At 38.1% G+C, this 17,982-nt stretch overlaps 2 protein-coding genes across 2 annotated transcripts in view; both read right to left on the bottom strand.

The window, feature by feature from the left end:
• LOC132142650 (serine/threonine-protein kinase N1-like) overlaps positions 1–1,572 on the bottom strand; it is a 38,100-nt gene extending 36,528 nt beyond the window's left edge. The window contains exon 1 of the mRNA XM_059552674.1: positions 865–1,572. Coding sequence (XP_059408657.1) covers positions 865–885 — 21 coding nt within the window. The 5' untranslated portion in view covers positions 886–1,572. The remainder of the gene's footprint in view (positions 1–864) is intronic.
• Positions 1,573–7,582: 6,010 nt separating this feature from the next.
• The window catches only part of LOC132142649 (protein piccolo-like), a 36,757-nt gene continuing 26,357 nt past the window's right edge, over positions 7,583–17,982 (bottom strand). The window contains exons 3-6 of the mRNA XM_059552671.1: positions 17,696–17,774; positions 14,129–14,286; positions 11,441–14,023; positions 7,583–9,464 (exon numbers count right to left, since the gene is read on the bottom strand). Coding sequence (XP_059408654.1) covers positions 8,449–9,464; positions 11,441–14,023; positions 14,129–14,286; positions 17,696–17,774 — 3,836 coding nt within the window. The 3' untranslated portion in view covers positions 7,583–8,448. The remainder of the gene's footprint in view (positions 9,465–11,440; positions 14,024–14,128; positions 14,287–17,695; positions 17,775–17,982) is intronic.

Raw genomic sequence — 17,982 nt, 5'->3', positions numbered from 1 at the left:
TGAATTACTTTCATCTGTGGAACATAAAAGAAGATATTTTGAGACACGTCAATGATGCCCAATAGTGTTTATTTACCAAACATTCTTTTGTGTTCCGTAGAAGAAATAAGTCAGGTTTGGAAAAATATGAAAATTCCCTTTAAAGCTTATTTGGAAAAATATGAAAATTCCCTTTAAAGCTTAAAGTAAAAACTGCAAATTATTCATTTCTACTGCAATAAATGTACTGTATATAATACTCAATTCATAAAATAAATAACAAATAATTTACTATACCTAGTCCAGTTAATTGTGCTATTTATACCTTACAGATTTTTACCATAGGTGTGTTTTAAACTGCTTATGGTATTTTCCCAAAGAATTTGTCCATGTTACATAACACAAATGTGCTGGCTTATATTTAATTGACAATAAATAAACAGACAGAAAAACCGGTTCTTTAAACATGTTCTAAAAAGTCATAAAATGAGTGAAGGTTATCTATACAAGGCCTAAACTTTGTCTTCATTTTATTTGTTTCAGTTCAGTAAGATTTCATACCAACAATTTTCTGGCAAACCACCATGATGAGTGTTAAGAGAAAACATAAATATTGGGGTTTAACACAGAACAGGTCTAAAACAACTCAAGCTCTTTTAAGCTCAGCAGGGAACCAAAAATGTCCCTGTACACCATAATGGAGAAGAAATGACCCCTCAGATGAATGGTGGATGGGAGACTCCATCAGGGCTTGTTAAAGAAAAGTGAATGCATCTGTTGGGTCTTAAAAGCAACTCTATTGTCTGTCTCCTAAATAAATAAAACACGTGAAAGGTTTTAGGAACTAACTAACAGGGTTTGTTCCGTAACCAGCACTCAACTTACTTGGATGGAGTCATTTGCCATTGTTGTATCCGTATTGTCGTTTGTGTCAGGACACCCAAATTGTCGTTCCCGCTCTTCCTAGATTCTCAGAAATCGACGACAAAGATATTCTATTCTTCTGTCGGCTCTCAATGCAACAGTTTAAGATCCAGCAGCGCTTGAAAAGCTTATCAAAACTCTGTGCATGTAATAAATGCTTTTGCATCACTGTCAGAACAGATGCAGTTTGTCATCTGGACATAACCTAAGCTATTATACGCTTTCCTTCAATTCATAGTAAAACCACTGCATGTAAAACAGGATATAAAAGCATTAGCAATGTTCATTCAAACTATCCATCATTCACAGCTCGCAGGAAAGTCGCGTCTATTTTTCCATGATCGCGTCCTGGAATGGTTCTTCTGGTGGAGCTCGATACCACACTGGGCAGGGTAACTGGTCAAAAGAGTTTAGCTTTCCTTCTTAATTCATCACCCGAAAAAATGAACGCCTATATTCAGTTTAACAGCTGTCTCATCGTCAAACGAGGCGTCCACATTCACAGCCGGTGAATAATACAACAATCCGCTCCTCTGTAAAAGATACTGTCGCCGCTCGCCTCTGTGTGACTCCGCCAGTGATGATGATTGCTCGCGCGGGAGGATCGTTTACTATCCCCGGGCGCGAGCGCTGTGGACGCAGCCTGTTTGCCGGCTGCGCGCTCCTGCGGGTCACGTGACCGCAAGCAAATGAATTTGGTTTCATCAGTCTCTCGTGGCAGACATCATTTCAAACTGTTGATTCGCACTGCAAAATATATGCGGTTAACAAATTTGTGTTTTTAACCCTCTGGTGCTCCTTATTTGGGAGTCATACTTCTGATCTTCATTGTCAAACGTGACCGGACACCTAAAATGTAACCTTTTTTTTAAATCAATGAAATATAATTTTGTTCAATAATACTTTTTATTTTGCATTTTGAGATACTTTCATGGCATTAATTAATATTTATGCAATAATTATGTGTGTGTGTGTGTGTGTGTGTGTGTGTGTGTGTGTGTTCTATTACCTTTCAGAGAATGCAGAATTTCATGTTAAAATAGAGTCAATGCCTTTTAAATTCAATTTCTGAAGCCAGATTATGCCATCAGGTGGGAGTAAAATAAGAAAAACCTCTGTAATTCCATGGTTTAGCCCATAGATTCCCATATAGCTCTATATAAAAGGCTTTTTTATTAAGTTGTGGGTTGCATTGTTTGGATATATATTCAGATATTCGCAAAGACAACACAAAGGTTTAGTCTTTTTTTTTTTAGTTTGAAATTTTTATTTGAAGCATCAGTTTTTGAATTATTATTACTAGAGTCAAAGCTGAACACAGAGAAAGCATATCAATTCATTTGAGTGTGTATAATTGTGTGTGTGTGTGTGTGTGAGTGTGTGTTTGAGTTTTTGTGTCTGTTTTGCACTCTTGATATTTTAGAGTGTAACCCCTCTCTTGCTGTCCACTTTTTTTTACTGCATTATAGTTGAATTATTGCTTTTATTTTATATATTTGGTGTGTTATAGTCACACCAGTTCATAGGTGTGTGTGTATGCATGTGTGTGTGAGTGGATGTGTTGGTTTTGCACTGTTGATGTTTTAGAGTTTCACCCTGTAACTGTTGTGCACTTTTTTCTGTATTGTGTCAGATTTGTAGATTGTAGACACAAAAATTTTTGTCAATTAATTTCCTGTCTGTAATTTTTTAACGAATACCTTAAGTATTTAAATTTAATTCAGCTAATACCAAATTTACTAAAAACTATATTGTAAATATCTTAAATTTGATACTATTGTCATTGTGTGTGACCGTCTTTATTTTCTCTTAAAGGGGTCGTCAGATGCTACATGCACTTTTTCAAATTGTTTTTTTTTTTATCTACTAAAATCTTTACCCCTTTCTCAAATCGAGCCGATCTCAGATGCCCTTCTGTGTGATGTCACTCAGACAGACCCCTCCCACGTTAGTTTGATTGACAGTAGTGTTTCAGCACAGACTGGACTGGTGTCTTACCTTAGACCCACCCTGAGTGAGCTGTTATCAGTCTGTCATTGTTTCACCTCTGGAGCAGATGTAGACAAGAATGTCTCCCAAGCGATTGAGGTGTTCTCTTGTCAGATTTAATAATGAACATAGCAGTCATCATTTACTCCTGACATCTGAGCCGATGAAGCCGTGGTAGATAAGGTCAGACATGTCACATTGCTCACATCTGATTTGTCCAATTTCAGTTTGAGATCTCTTACCTAGAACATAACCTGCCCTGGAGCAGATTAGCTGTGGAGTTACTACTATTACTATAAATTACTATGGCACTCTGCTAAAAGCCACACCTCTTAACAAGGTACCTAAAACCCAGGATTGGTGCAAACTAATCAGAAATTTTCACCTGGCTAGCCAGCTAATTCAGCTTCATGATACAGGCCCAGGCTTCATAGTAGTGCAAAATTTGACAATGTTGTTGAATTTTTTATAACGTACATTAATTAATTATTGAAACAATTTAAAACTATTCATATTTTCATATTATTTATAACACAGTTAAACGATACAAATCTTGAGAGGGTTGCAACAATACTAACACGCTGGCTATTGGCTCCATGGAGGAATACAAATATACAAGTTGACAGGCAAGTAGGACATCCTATCATTGCATTCAGACCTCATGAAATGATTGGATGAACATTTTATGGAGATCATATATATATATATATATATATATATATATATATAGGCAGTGAAGAGACTTTCGGTATAACAAAAACTTTTACATACTCTACCTTTACTCTTATAGTCCGACCTGTTTTCGTGGTCCGAGCAGGATCAGAATAGGAAATACAAATATGGTCATAACGAGTGAACTTCCAACGGTTGAGGAAACCCAAATATGGTCATGGCAGGTCTAACTACAAAGGACGAGGAAATGGAATTTTAAATTATTACAAAGTCAGCAATTAGCCGTCAAAGTTTGTGAAATTGCAGGTACGACATATTTAAAAAAAAAAGAGCATAATAACGTTAATCTTGCTTGTCTCTTTAGTGCTGCTGTCACGTGTACTACACGTGTTTACAGGCGATTATCCATTGTGTTTGCAACGATAGTCGTCATTACTTTAAAATGTATTTTCGCACATTTTTTTCTCTTTTAGAGTTTATTATTTCGTGGTTTAATGCTGGATTGATTAAGTCATGATGGCTAACACAGAGCATGGGTGGTTAAAGTTTTCACTATTCGAAAAAAAATGAAGCAGCCCAGTCTCTGACAGAAGTAGGAACGAGTTCACAGACTTTTTAAGGTTAGGATGAAGGAAATGTAATTATTCGCCGAACCCCACACCCTGATGCACAAAATAGTGCTCTTGTTCACAGAAGTCAATGCAATGGCGCCCTCGTTCGATTTTCTCAGTCGAAGGTGCAGGAAATTCTTAATCCTGTCAGGATAAGAGAATGATTGATGAAAAATCTCTCCACATAATATACACACACAGGTGAAAAACTGATTTATTCTGCACATCTAACATCGCACTGTAGGTGAACACGAACTGCAGGAACCCACATATTTACGGTGTTTGTATCCAATCACAGCTTTAGCAGTTTTCTCAGCAACTGTGTTCTCGTCTGAAACAGCTGATGCTGCTGCAGAATCTGATCCACTGAGCTACAAACCAATCATAGAAGCAGGGATTTACCCATTTCTTTGTAAAAAAAAAAGAAATATATATATTTATAATTTATTCATAATAAATTTGTATTATTAGTTAATAACACAGCATTACAAAAAGGACTAATATTACCTAATTTTGGTTCTGCTGAAACTTTGTATCACATACAGATTTTTCTATTTTTTTTTTATATTGTAACAGCTATGTATATCTGCTATCAGTTTTAATGTAATTAACAAAAATAAATAAAATCAGGCAAAAAAAAAAACAGTATTCAAAATGTGTAGTGTAATTTACAATTTGCAAAGTAGTAGAATAATTGGAAATGGGAATTAGGCATGAAATTCAGATATGTACAAATTGGCTGAGAATTGAACAAATAGTTGTGACCTAGCTTAGAAGAAGTTAGGAAACATCTTTGAAAGCAAAAATGCTATGAAATGCACCATATTTTGTGAAAAAGTTTGATGTGCTAGAGCAAAATTAAATTTTTAGAATCGGCGCCCCAAAATTAGTAAGAAACCAGTATTGGATTTCATACAGCAAATAGGATGCAGGGCGCTGTAATAATTTTCCAACCAAAAAACATTTAGCAGATGATAGATGAAGAGGGAAACAGCCATACTTGATGAGATATGGTTATATCTTCATCTTTACAACATCCATTTCCTACCTTCACAGTTACTTCCTGTGCTGTGAGGATGTCATTGAGGCAGCAGATGATAAGGATGGAGAAAGAATGTGCGAGGGAGAAAAGAGAGAAACTGAGAGAGAGAGATAGAGTACAGTAAAGAGAATTTGGTCTATTGGCCGGTGGGTCCAGACGCACCCTGATCCAGAGACATCACTGATTGGTAATGTACATTTAACTACATTTGGTTTCATAGGAAAAGATGGAGCTACAGTTTGTGCTTTCCACAAAAAGCTACCATAAGTCAACAGAAACTGAAGCTAATCAGGGTTAAGCACTCGTCTAATTAGAGATTTTGAGTTCAACTATTAAGAAATATGTAACTATGTAAAAATGTATTGTAAATATGTAACTTAGAAATAACCTAGATAAAAAAATTAATTGTATGTATATATTTTGTAGGGTGCTGTGTTTAGTTCCTTGTGGTCAGTATAAGCAGCTGTTTTGTCTGGGAGGTGAGGAGCCGTCATCCTGCAATGCTACAGACTGCCTGATGGGGGTGCTGCTGTCTCAGGAAACAGATGGTACGTTTAGCATGAAAACATGAGGTGGTGCTCGAATAGGACCTCACCCATTCATTTTAGTTGAAATCAGGTGAGTACAGATATAAGTTAAAAATCTTTTGTCCCTAAATTTTTACAACCTTTCAAACATTGCTTTTATAGTTCATGGCTGTTATTGTGGGTGTTGTTCAGCTATGATGGTTTGTTACATTTAATCATTTAGCAGACGCTTTTATCCAAAGTGACTCACAGTGCATTCAGTCTATACTTTTTTTTTTTTTTTTAACCAGTATGGTTTGTAATTGGTTTGTCATGTAGTAAATAATTTACACCAGTGATGGCAAACTCATTAAACAGAGTAAAAGTTCAAGATGAAATGTCAAACCAATTTTATTTTCATGAAAACATTAAAATACAGAGGCCGTCCAAGTCGTTTGTTACAAAGTACAGAAATAAAACCTGTTGGCAGCCTACTCTTCTCTATAAAACAAAGAAATAAAACAATCCTTCCTTTCAAAATAATAAATTACAAAAATATACACAATAAAAGCTGGAATATGTACCACACATAAGTAGTCGTGTCTTTGCAAACATGGTAAAGATCAGTTAAGAGGGCAGAGCATTACTTTTGTATTCCTTCATATATCAAGCCCAGTCAAAGCTATGAAGTTATTTTCAGTGCATTTTTTACTTCTGGTTTGTGTGTCTATGCAGTAGCTTTCCCTGTTTGGCCAAAATACAGTGAAAGTCAAAAAATCTACCTGAAATTCCTGTGTTCCCTGATTATAATGTAAAGCGGTTGCTTTGATATTTACTTTAAAAAAAAAAAGTTTCATTTAAATAAATTCTTCTACCTTTACGGTGTTAAACACAGTACTATGTAGTCTCTAACTACTTCACATCACTGGACAAATTGGAAGTACACCAGTAGAGTACAAATAAAATTAAAATTGCAATCTCTTTTCATAATACAGTAAACGGACTTGATCATTGCCCCTTTAAAATAACATGTACCACCACATATGACAAAACAGACAATAGGGGCTCCAATAATCAAATTGTGATCAAACATTCCTCTGGGCCAAGATCAGTCAATTCATTCAATCAAGATATGTAATAGACAAAACTCCTCACCAGAGTCACAAACATCAATATAACATTGGATTTATTTTCATAAGTATTATAAGTTAAATTTGGGTGAACATAATAGACCTACTCATTATGTGACCCATTGAATTACATTTTTAATTCTTTCCGTTTTCCAACAATTCAGAACTTTTATTTTTTTCCAATTAGTTTTTTTAAAGGAAAGGAAATATACAAAGTAAAAAATAAAAAAAAAATAAAAAAAATCTCATACTAGACAGAACTAACAGTTAACTCTAACCAAAGTAGGGACAGTAATCATTTGTGAGATTGTGACAGTGTTTGAGTGTGCTTATTTAGCAAAGAGTCCTTCCAATGTGGGAGTTAATCTCAGGCACAACAAACCAGAAAACTTAATTTAAACTGCATAAGTGCAGTTATGAGAGCTGCTCCTTGTTCCACAAATAGATAATAATCATATATTTCGGAGAGGTAAGGGAGGCACAGTGTTCAGAAGGTTCACAGTAAAGATGATCATTTGATGTAGCTGCACAGTTTTTCCTGTGTCATTAACAATATAATTAATAAAAATTAAAAATCCCTGTAAAACATTAATCTAGAATATTAAAGTTCCTGGTGTCAGCTATTTTTCAAAGTTTAAAGCAGTGCATATACTTTAAGGGGAAAAAAATCATTACTTTGTACGTCACGTGTCAAGCTTCTTTATAATAAGGATTATATATATCTTTGACCCAAATCAGTTTAAAGTTTTGGATAGCTGTGTATGATTGGAAAAAAAAATTTTATTGTCTATTATATAGTCATCACAGTTATCACTTAAATTAAACATTTAATTTGGAACAACTACATTTTACATTTACAGCAAATTTACTTCAACATACTCTACTTCACTCTGTAGTTAATCCTACAAATCTTGTGTCAAACAGTAGTTTTGTTATCAGAATAGCACAAGAAAAAAATGCCAGCTTAATCTGAATTCTAAACCCTACATTTCAATTTATCTCAAGTCTTTATCTTGTTCACAGATCTTCTGCTCCAAGTCGTCAGAGAAAGGAACCCATTTTGTTTTAACTTGCTCAATCATTGAGTTGGCATTTTGGCGCCTGCTCAATGACTAAGAGATAAATATATGTACTTCAAGCCAGCAAGAAATCTCCATTAAACCTTAAGGAAATGGTCTTTTTGCATGAGGGCAGGTCATATATGGCTGACCAATTTGGCAGAGAGGCTGTATCAGTGGCATAAAAGCATGGACTATTGTGTTCCATTTCTTTTGGATGGGTGGGAAGTGAAAATGAAAGCTCACAGCACTAGAATAACTCTCAAAAATCAAAGAATGAGCAAAATTGTGATAGTCCAGCACACTGTTATGCAGTATCAGGTTCACACAATTTTCTACTCAAACAACACTTGCTGAAATGCTGCAGAATGAAAATGGATGAACCAGTCATATCCATGACTACATCTCAAGTAAGATTTTATCAAAAGAATGCTCTATTCTCTAATGCTACAACATGTGCTTCCCTACTGTTAGACCTTGATCTCAAGTCTTTGAGACCAAAAGTTCATATTTGGCAGGCGTTTTATTCAACTTTCCTTAGTGGTGTGTCTCCAGCTCTACAACGGTCCACTCACCCTGAGCAGAGCTGCCTGAAGCCTCAGGTGAGAAGCTGCTTACAGACGTCACAGTGGCTGAAGGGGGTGTCAGAGGTGGCAACAAGTTGGGCCACAGGCTGCTTTCGAGGGGGCTGAGTGTCCCACCTGCTCCTCCAGGTAGCAGAAGAAGGGGCGAGCAACCATCACCTGCAAGCAGTAATGTCTGATTGATGAGCTGCTGGACAATGTCCACCTTCTTGCCCCAGTCAAACTCCAGAGGCCATTCAGGAGATCCCAAGGGAGAAGGACTGTCTTGATCTGCTGCAGGGTCTGTCTCCTGGAGTTCTTGATGTGGACCCTGAATAATGGACCCCATGGAAGGTGTTGTGCATTGTGAATAACGATCAGCAGAGTAATTTTCTTCAGTGCATGTTTGCAAGTCTTTTTCAGGGCACACATTAAAGGAGCTTCTATCTTCTACGTCCTCAACCACTTCTTGTCCCTCATCCACTTCGTCTTCTGAGTCACTCGTTTCCACAGTTTCATAGATGGTGGTGAGACCTGATGAAGGAGAGAGGACAACTGGTGTATGGACCTTGTGTTTTTGCTGCTGCTGTTGTTCAAGTTCTTGTTGCCACTGCATGATCTGCTGTCGCTGCTTAAGTTCTTGCTCTTGCTGCTTAAGTTGCAACTCAAGTAAATGTCTCCTCTGTTCTTCCTCCTGCTGCTTCCTCTCATTCCTTGCTTGTTTCTCCACTTTTGTGTCTTCTTGTCTCGCTTGTTCTCGATTACGCTTCTCCTGCCGTTGCTGGATCTCATGAAGGTGATGTCGGGGTTGCTCTAGACATCGGAGCTGTGTGTTTGACACCACATTTGGTGTTCTGGGAGGGAGGTCAGTGGGGAGCCGTGGTGGTTGGGTCACACACATAGCACGTGGCTGGGGACGAAGTTTGGATGACATCGTCATTTGGATGGAAAGCAAGTCACTTGGTTGTGGTGGAAAGTGGGAGTTACTTTCTGTAAATGAAACAAAGGGTCCAATACATGTTAAAAAGGAGAGTGAAGCAGAATACAATAAAACAATGTCAAAAACTGCAGAATGTGGTGAAGCAGAAAAAAAGCATTGTGGGAAACAAAATGGTCAAATATACACGTAAATGATTTAGTGGTGAAGGAATAAACAACTACTAATTTTGCACCTTGGTGACATTCAAAAATATTTTGTGAAGATATTTGGGCAATAAAAGTGTCAAAACCCTGTATATGCAGTAAACTCGTAACTATTGTAAAGAGCAAATAAAAACAAAGATATAAAAAGCAGATGAGGTAAACAATCTCCCTTAAAGTGACAAGCTGAGCACATGCAAAGTGAGCGCTCACCATGCATGGTACAATACAGCATACAGGTATTTTTTTAACAATGAGAATACATGACCCATCAATAGACCCATGCGTAAAAAAAAACATGCTTTACACATAAGCCACCCCAGTGTACAGCATATTTCTTTGGTGAGGTGAGCATGCCTAGAGGAAAATAAAAGAAAAGAGCATTGTGCAAAGCAATTCCAGTTTTGGGGATTAAAAACCACCCAGCATTGGGATTTACTGAAGTCCATTTACTCCAGGTAAATATGTCAAGCCAGGTCCTTCCAAAATAGCTTCAGCTCAACTTGTTAATAATGAGAGTGATTAAAGCAGCTGCACCCAGTTAGTCCCAAATTGGAAGGTGTGCAAAGTCTACTCCAGAAGCAACGTTATACAAAAATGAAGAACAAAAAAAAAAGGAGGTGGAGGACAAAGCACCTTGAGAGCGGGTGAGATCCAGGAGGTTGATGGGGCCAGATCTTGTTTTTCTTCCTCCGGATGGTAGGTGGGGTCAAAAGGGAAGGGGGAATACTAGTAGGAGGAACATACTGGCATAGAAAAAACAACACTCTCCTTCTGCTGCAAGTATCCCGTTTTCTTTACAAAGTTCACTTACAGAAGGTTCAACATGCATTTGTGTGCTAGTGTACATGTGCAAGTTTAAAATTTAGAATGAGTAACGGACTTATAATTCCACAACAAACGTAGTACCAAGTGGTTTAAGTAAAGGGGAAAGAATGCTATTTATTTTGACTTAAAATGTGCTCTGAAACCTTAAAATAAATATACCTTGAATTAGTGTCTCAGCCTTAAGTAGAACATTTTACATGGTTTCTTAATATTAAACTCAAATGAATATAACATTGAAATCTCCATTGATATTTGACTACTTAAATGTGACCAATTTGCAACTGCCCATAGTGATCGATGAACAGTGGGCATTAAAACAAGTGAAAATCACCTTGAAACCCAAACATCAAGAAACATACAGAGAAAACAGAAACCATGTTAAATATCTAACCTTTATTTAACACTAAGACATTAAGTACTCCAAATAAACAGGACATAAAAAGTAAGGGGGTTAGCAAACCCTAAAGTGCAGAAGAGAGAAACGGGAGGACAAGATATGGCAATGATGGAAAAGGGATGAAAGACTGGTATTTAGTTAGTAGACAACAGAATACAAAAAGCAATGAATATGCATTTGTTCAGTAAAAAAAACAAAAAAAAAAAAACACTAAATGTGTTTAAAGTCCATTACACGGTTAATTTTTCTTTAGTGGTTACTTTGAACTGCCAATTTGAAGAGTCCACAAACAAATAATTTCATGCCAGTTCAGACCAACACCCAATATTACATTTAAAAAGAATAGTTGAGAAAGAGTCACCTTTAGTGTAAATGGTAGTAGCTATTGCACATACAGGTTCTAAGCCATATACTTACAAACATAATTTTAATAGCTGTATCATATCATGAAAGTGGCACTGTTGAATGGTTGTTTTCCTAACTGAATAAAAAAAAGACATCATCAACAGGGAACCCCCAAGCTAGTTAAAACCCTTATATAGAGATGACATCAACAAGATACACTGGAAGGTGGATTTCTAAAGTGCACTCTATACATTACCTGCCAGGGGACTATCAGTCTTTTCACATATAGTGGAGTAGTAGGGATGCTGAGTGTCAAGATCTTGTTCCTCTTCCAGGTGCTGTGGGGATGAAGAATTAATCAAACCAGACTCCAAGAGTACAGCTCCCGGTACTGAATCAGGCTCAGGCAGCTCACTGGACTCTCCACATAGCATGTACTGCTGCTCTGGGTGAGACTGGAACTCTCCATGTTGGCTTTTAATAGGGTCAATCTTTTCCCCAGATGCAGTAGCAGGTATCAGGGTCAACTCTTTAAGAAGAGATGTATCCTTGGCCTCATCTGGGAGCTGCTCTTCATTTTCTAAAGAAAAGATGCCAGGACTCTTGCTGCAACTCTCGGCAGATGACTGGGCATTGGAGTTAGAGGTCATGTAGTCAAAGCCATAGGAAGCAGCAGAAGTAGCAGACTGAGGGGTCTCACTACCACAACCTTCATTCTCTCCACCCATTTCTTCACATACCTCTAGAGCTGACAGGTTGTGTCCCACATGTGCTGTTCCATAGGCATTCCCAGTGCCAGATTGTTCAGTTTGAGGGTCACTGATCTGCCTTTTACCTTCTGTGCCACTTGCCTCATCCTCAGTAGCTGATGAAGGAGATGATGAAGCAGTTGCTGGACCACACAGTAGATCATCAGCTTGCAGAGTTTCAGGTTCAATGTGGATGCCTAGATCCTGCATGTCTGTCAAAACAGTGGGGGCAGGGTGTAGTGGTTCTGGCTGGAGCTCCACTTCAGAATGAGTCTCAGTACTAGAAAAGTTGTTGTGTTTCACCTCTTCTGCTATACTTGTGTCCCTGTTACTGTCAGATGCTAGGTCAGGGTCACTGGAAGTCTCAGACTGAAACTTGCAGGTTTGAGAGGGTGTCAAGCCTGGTTTGGGGTTAACATTTCCCACTGCAGCAGATATTGGGGCTTGATGAGGTGTGCAAGGTGGAGACTTCAAAAGGTTTGATGGAGAGCCCCTTTCCGAGCAAACATCAAATCTTGTTTGAATGGGTGTCTGTGCTGGGGTTTCTGGGTCTGCTTGCCGACATTCAGAGGAAGGATTTGAAAGAAGTTTAGAGGCAGGATGTGGTGGCTGGGCCCAGGCATCAGCAAAGCAACTAGGCTGGTTCCACTGGGTTGCAAGAGGGGCAGAAGGAACCATGGGTGGAGGCTGGATTCGGTTCAAGTTGTCTAATTTATAGTCTTCGGTCAAGTCATCTTCATCTGCATTCCCATAACTTTCAAGCCCACTCTCAGTAATGCCCTCGCTTGCCATCTCTACATCTTCATCCTCTTCATCATCCTCGTTGTCATGATGTTGCCTATGAGAGTCCTCTGCTCTTTCTGACCCAACCTCCATGTCACAGATTCGATCATCACCATCATCATCATCTTCATTAGTAAGAATATCAGAAACCTTCTCAAAGTCAGGGGACCCAACAGATGCACCTTCACCATCAGCTCCTTTAAGGCTTGCATCCCCTAGATCATCCATGCTCTCCGTGCCCTCCAGAACGCCAGGAGCACTTAGCTCTGATGCTCCCTGCTGACTGCAACTCACATCCTCAGAGTCAAGCTCAGAGAGCAAGGCCCCTGCACGCCAAATGGACCCAGCAAGCCCAGCTGACCCAGGACGAGACTCTTCAGTAGGCTGGGTGCCACTCATTTCTGACAAAGACACTTGTTGACTGCCTTCCCTCTCTTCTTCTTCCACATCTTCATAACAGTCACTGTTAATCTGTTCAGCTTTTACAGCCACGTCTACACCAGTGGACACTATGGTAGCAGCGGAGTTATCGATATGTGAAGCAGTTAAGGTTTCCTGCTCAGTTGCTTCCTGTGCAACTGGTGCCACAACCGCAATATGCTTTTCATCATCTTTTCCAGACACCTGCTCTTCAGGTTCCTGCTCGACTACAGTCAATGTCGGACAAGCCACTTCAACAGGATCAGCTTCTAATAAGGCCTCTTGAGCCTCTGGGTCATTGTTAGATTTATCCAGCACACATTGGGAGCTGTCATTAGTGACCTGCACATCAACCTTTTCCTGTACATCTAAAGAAGGGGTTGGGACATCCAGAGAGCTCTCTACAGTTGGAGTAGCTTCAGGCTCTGAAACGGGCTCTTCCCTGGCTGTGGCTGTAGCTGTTGCTACAGCAGCTGTCGAAAGAAGTACAGGATCTGTTGCAGGTAATTTTTCATCAGGTTTTCTTGCAGGTCCTTTATCATCAGGCTTTCTTTTGACAAGTGGCAAAACAGACTGTGTCGGTTTAGGTGGCTGAAGCTTCACACCAACTATGCGCTCTGCTTGTTTGTGACCGGAAGATGCTGCAGTGCTCTTGCCTGATGCGGTCCGTGAAGGATTGTTTCGTGGACTAGGAGGCACTTTATGTGTTGGTATACTTTTTTTGTCATCTGGTTTGGTTTGAGGCGCTTTGATGCTAGTTGGAGGTCGTTTGGTAGTGGCAACTGGTTTTGGAGCCACTGAATTTGAAGACTTGCTGGCAGCTGGACGGGATATTGTTGAGGCAACTGTTTTTTTTGCTGGTGCTGTAGTGTTTGTTTTTCCAACATCTATAAATGACAAATAGATATTGATAACATTACATAATTAAAATGAAGCAGTCCTTTTCCTTAAATAATGCAAGTACAAACATATTCCCATGAATGATACGCTACCTTTCCGAGCAGCTAATGCTGTAACCAGGGGTTTAACAGGCTGTTGTGTAGCAGTGCGGCTTGTTCTAGGAACAGCAGAAGACAACATTGTTGTACCGGTTACTGTTCTTCCTGTAGCTGAAGTAGCAGCTGGTTGAGCGGCAGAAATTCCAGTTGCCCTAAGAGAGACAGAATTATTTTTTGAGCAGTTTAGAAAAACAGTGAAGCCCCATTGCCATTTTATTTTTTACACATTTGGTTGAGAGTGTCAAGCTGCAGTTATCGGCTTCATTAGAATGCCTTCCAAGATTTTTGACAGCAAATCCACAAAATAGGTTCTTATCAGACCAGCTTCCTGTCTTGGTTAGTGTGCATGCAAACCATAAAGCAATTTCAAGCAGCACCAGAAAACCAATCCACTGGGACCATTCATCATCTAATGCATCTACATCTAAACTGAGAGAAATTGACTTGGGTAGGGATTGATGAAGGGAGTAGGAGTGGGAGTGGGGATGGGTAAAATGTTTTGTAAGCCACCACATTAGGGCGAAATAGAAGATGATAATCAATTTCCTTCAGTCAAGCCTACACTCCCTTAATGCAGTTGCTTCCTAGATCCTCCTTTCATGTTCTCATAGGGGAGAATTAGTGATGAGAAGATCACTTGCATCATCTCACACGCCTTGGTTACTAGCAATTTAATAGATGCTTTTAGTCTTGCAGCCTTTCACTTCACAAATTGCCTTTAACTAGATGACTGACAGTTACATTTGCCTGAACCTAACACTCTAATAGGATCTGATAAAGTTCTCACTTACAGGCTGCTTTATTCGGACAAGGGCACAACAGGATATGCATCATAGTAACAAAGAACTGCTGAAAATGCTATGGTCACAGTTCAGATCAGTGCCACTGTATACCCATACACCTTTATGTGGTGTTAAAATCTAACCTAGAGAAAAGGCTACAACTAATAAGACCTGATAGCAATAGGACAATCAAAGTAATATGCAGGGAAAACAGTTGAATCAGAATATCACCTATACATAATGATATAATTAAACAGTCAAACACCGTGAAATTCCAGTGGAACTAATTGAAGTCAGCTTAAATGTCATGACCTTTGCAGTTTGCATTAAAGCGTAGGTATACTTATTTTTCTGTGTACCATTCAGTCTCGCCCATCGCCACTTCCACACAGCTTTTGAAGTATAACCAACCGCGGATGAGCACGGATGGACAAGTTTGACACATTTGCAGTACCACCTTGTGGACTCGCTCGGTCTCAACATTCTGCTGACATCGGCAGACACTTCTGATGACAAAAACAATGCATCGCACAGACAGTGCGTAAACTGTTGCAGAATGTGGACGGCTGAATTTAACTTAGGGCTCTAGTCTTTATGATCAAAATTACCATAAAATATTTGTAAGCAAGAATCAAAGCCAGCAGAACATCAAAAGATAAGAACTGTATGAAGGATGTTGGAATGCTCAATTTTATGCCAGTAACCATGGCACAAGACATCTCTTTTGCACAGAGAATACAGACAATGAGCAAACTTCTTATACTAGTGCACAATGGAGTACATGGTCAAATGGCTTTGCCCCAAATGCCAAGTTTATAACATCTCCCCCACAAATTATTTCTAAACAACAGCCAATTGTTAAATAATGAGAACAAAAGAACAGGAATTTCCCTTTACAATTCTATGACCTACATAAAGTTTATTTGCACTAACTAGTGCACTGATTAAACCATCTTTGATCAAATTAAAGCAAAACAAAGACGACAACAAGGAGAAGAAAACAGGACTGCTTTTACATTACATAAATAGAGGGCAACTAACATGAGAGCTTTAAGGTATAAAATAAGCATAGCAACTAAGGTCAACAACTTTGCATCTTCATCTTCATTTCTGCAGCATCAGAGGCACCAAAACTCAATTAAAATAATGTAGATGGACCGTACAAACCAAGAAGTTTCCAAGGAGATGCTGACCTCAGGCAGCCAAAGGCTTAGGTTTTTACAAAAACTTTGCTTTTCTAGGGCTCATTATACTCATGGCCAAATAGAACATAATTTGCCATGGCTATGACTTTGATGAAGACAAGGCTAATAGACAATAAGATTACTGACCATTATTGTATCTATTTTTTTCAGCTCCTAAACAACAAAATTATGGGTTGAGAAGTTTAAAATGGCAATATAAAAGAGGTCAAAAACATTCCTACAGGAGCAATCTTCATTTTACACAAATGGAAAGAACTATTTTTTTTTTGACATCATTAGCACCATTTCAAAATGTATAAGCTCATTCATTTTCTTGTGGTGTAATGTAGCAGATGCCATCTGGTTTACCAGTCATTTTGTATCAAAATAAAAAGGAAAACATATGGTGAAAGACTAACCAGCAGCTTGGTTCAAAGGAAATTAAAATGGTTGATGACTCAAGAATTAAAAAGGCCTACTTTGCAACAGAGAAAAAAACAACAACAAAAAACTCTTTTGATTTGATAAGCACAGAACTTATCCAAGTCCCATGAAACTACAAACTGAGTGAGCAAGATGGTTGGTATAGTAAGAGTTGCAGACAAAGAACCCTGCCCAATAACCCTCTTTTCCCTTACAATGTTATTCAAAAACTGGCAGAAAGTCTTCTCCTAGAAATGCCTAAAACATCTAGCCAGCACACATACACATATACTGTATCATAATCATAACTTTGATGGAGCTAGTTTACATTTCCCACAGTGGGAGTATGATTGTGTTTCTGCAGTGCAAACATTTTATTTGCAGCTACATTGAGAATATATAACGCAAACCCATCCAAGCAGACAGCTCAAATGAGTGCTCATATTCATACACACTACTCATTAACCATTGTTCTTTAAGTTAGACATTCCAACAAAAGGGAGTCTAAACAGTCTTGTAAACTGACATTACCACATAAATACATAGAATTAAGCACATAATTAAACCTTAATAATCAGATAAGACCAGTAATATCCACATTGACTGACTGCATTTAAAATACAACTGAAGAGCTTGTGTACGAAAGTAATCAGCTTGTTAATTTAAATTTTTTATTTTCTTTAAAGCTCAGCATCAAGAAGATTTAATGATTAATTTAAAAATGTTATTTACATTTTCCATCTCTAAATATAAAAATAAAATATAAATATTAAACTTACCATAGCATTTTACCAAATTTACCTTACTTTTTTTTTCATAAACAGAAAGAATAAATACTATTATTAAATAAGCTGCGGAAGGAACTCACTTTTGTAAGGAGAATGGGAAAGAAATAAATCTGATCAAGAAAACAGAATCAAATGACTAAAATCTCATTTCAAATATATGAAAAACACAAACAAAAAACTACAAAGACATAATTGGTAATGTAACCAACTTGGATCATAAAAGACATTTAACTCCAGTGAAGATACCAATTAACATTCCCAGAGAGTAGCATCAACAAAGTCAAACGTTGTGCAATCGTGCACTTCCCAGCATTCAAATTTTCCATTCAAATTGTCAAATTTCCAAGCTCAAACTACAATCTAAATCTCTAAAAGCTGCTTTACCTGTTAGTTTTGGGAGCCGCAGTGGTTTTGGCTTTGGCTGAAATGCTGGGTTTGGCAGCAGCTGGCCTTGGAACAGGAGCTGAGGAAATGAAATTGAAATAAATCATGTTCCAAAGTAAAAACTGACTGGGATTGGTCAAGAAAATAGTGGTAAAATGTAATGCAAAATCATGTATCTTACACAAAGGTTTGTGTTGTATCTGGCACATGAGAATAATGCAAAATCATGTATCTTACACAAAGGTTTGTGTTGTATCTGGCACATGAGAATAATGCAAAAATCATGT

The sequence above is a fragment of the Carassius carassius genome, chromosome 6 (genome assembly GCF_963082965.1).
Source record: "Carassius carassius chromosome 6, fCarCar2.1, whole genome shotgun sequence".
Lineage (NCBI taxonomy): Eukaryota > Metazoa > Chordata > Actinopteri > Cypriniformes > Cyprinidae > Carassius > Carassius carassius.
This window is presented reverse-complemented; position numbering and strand designations above follow the sequence as displayed.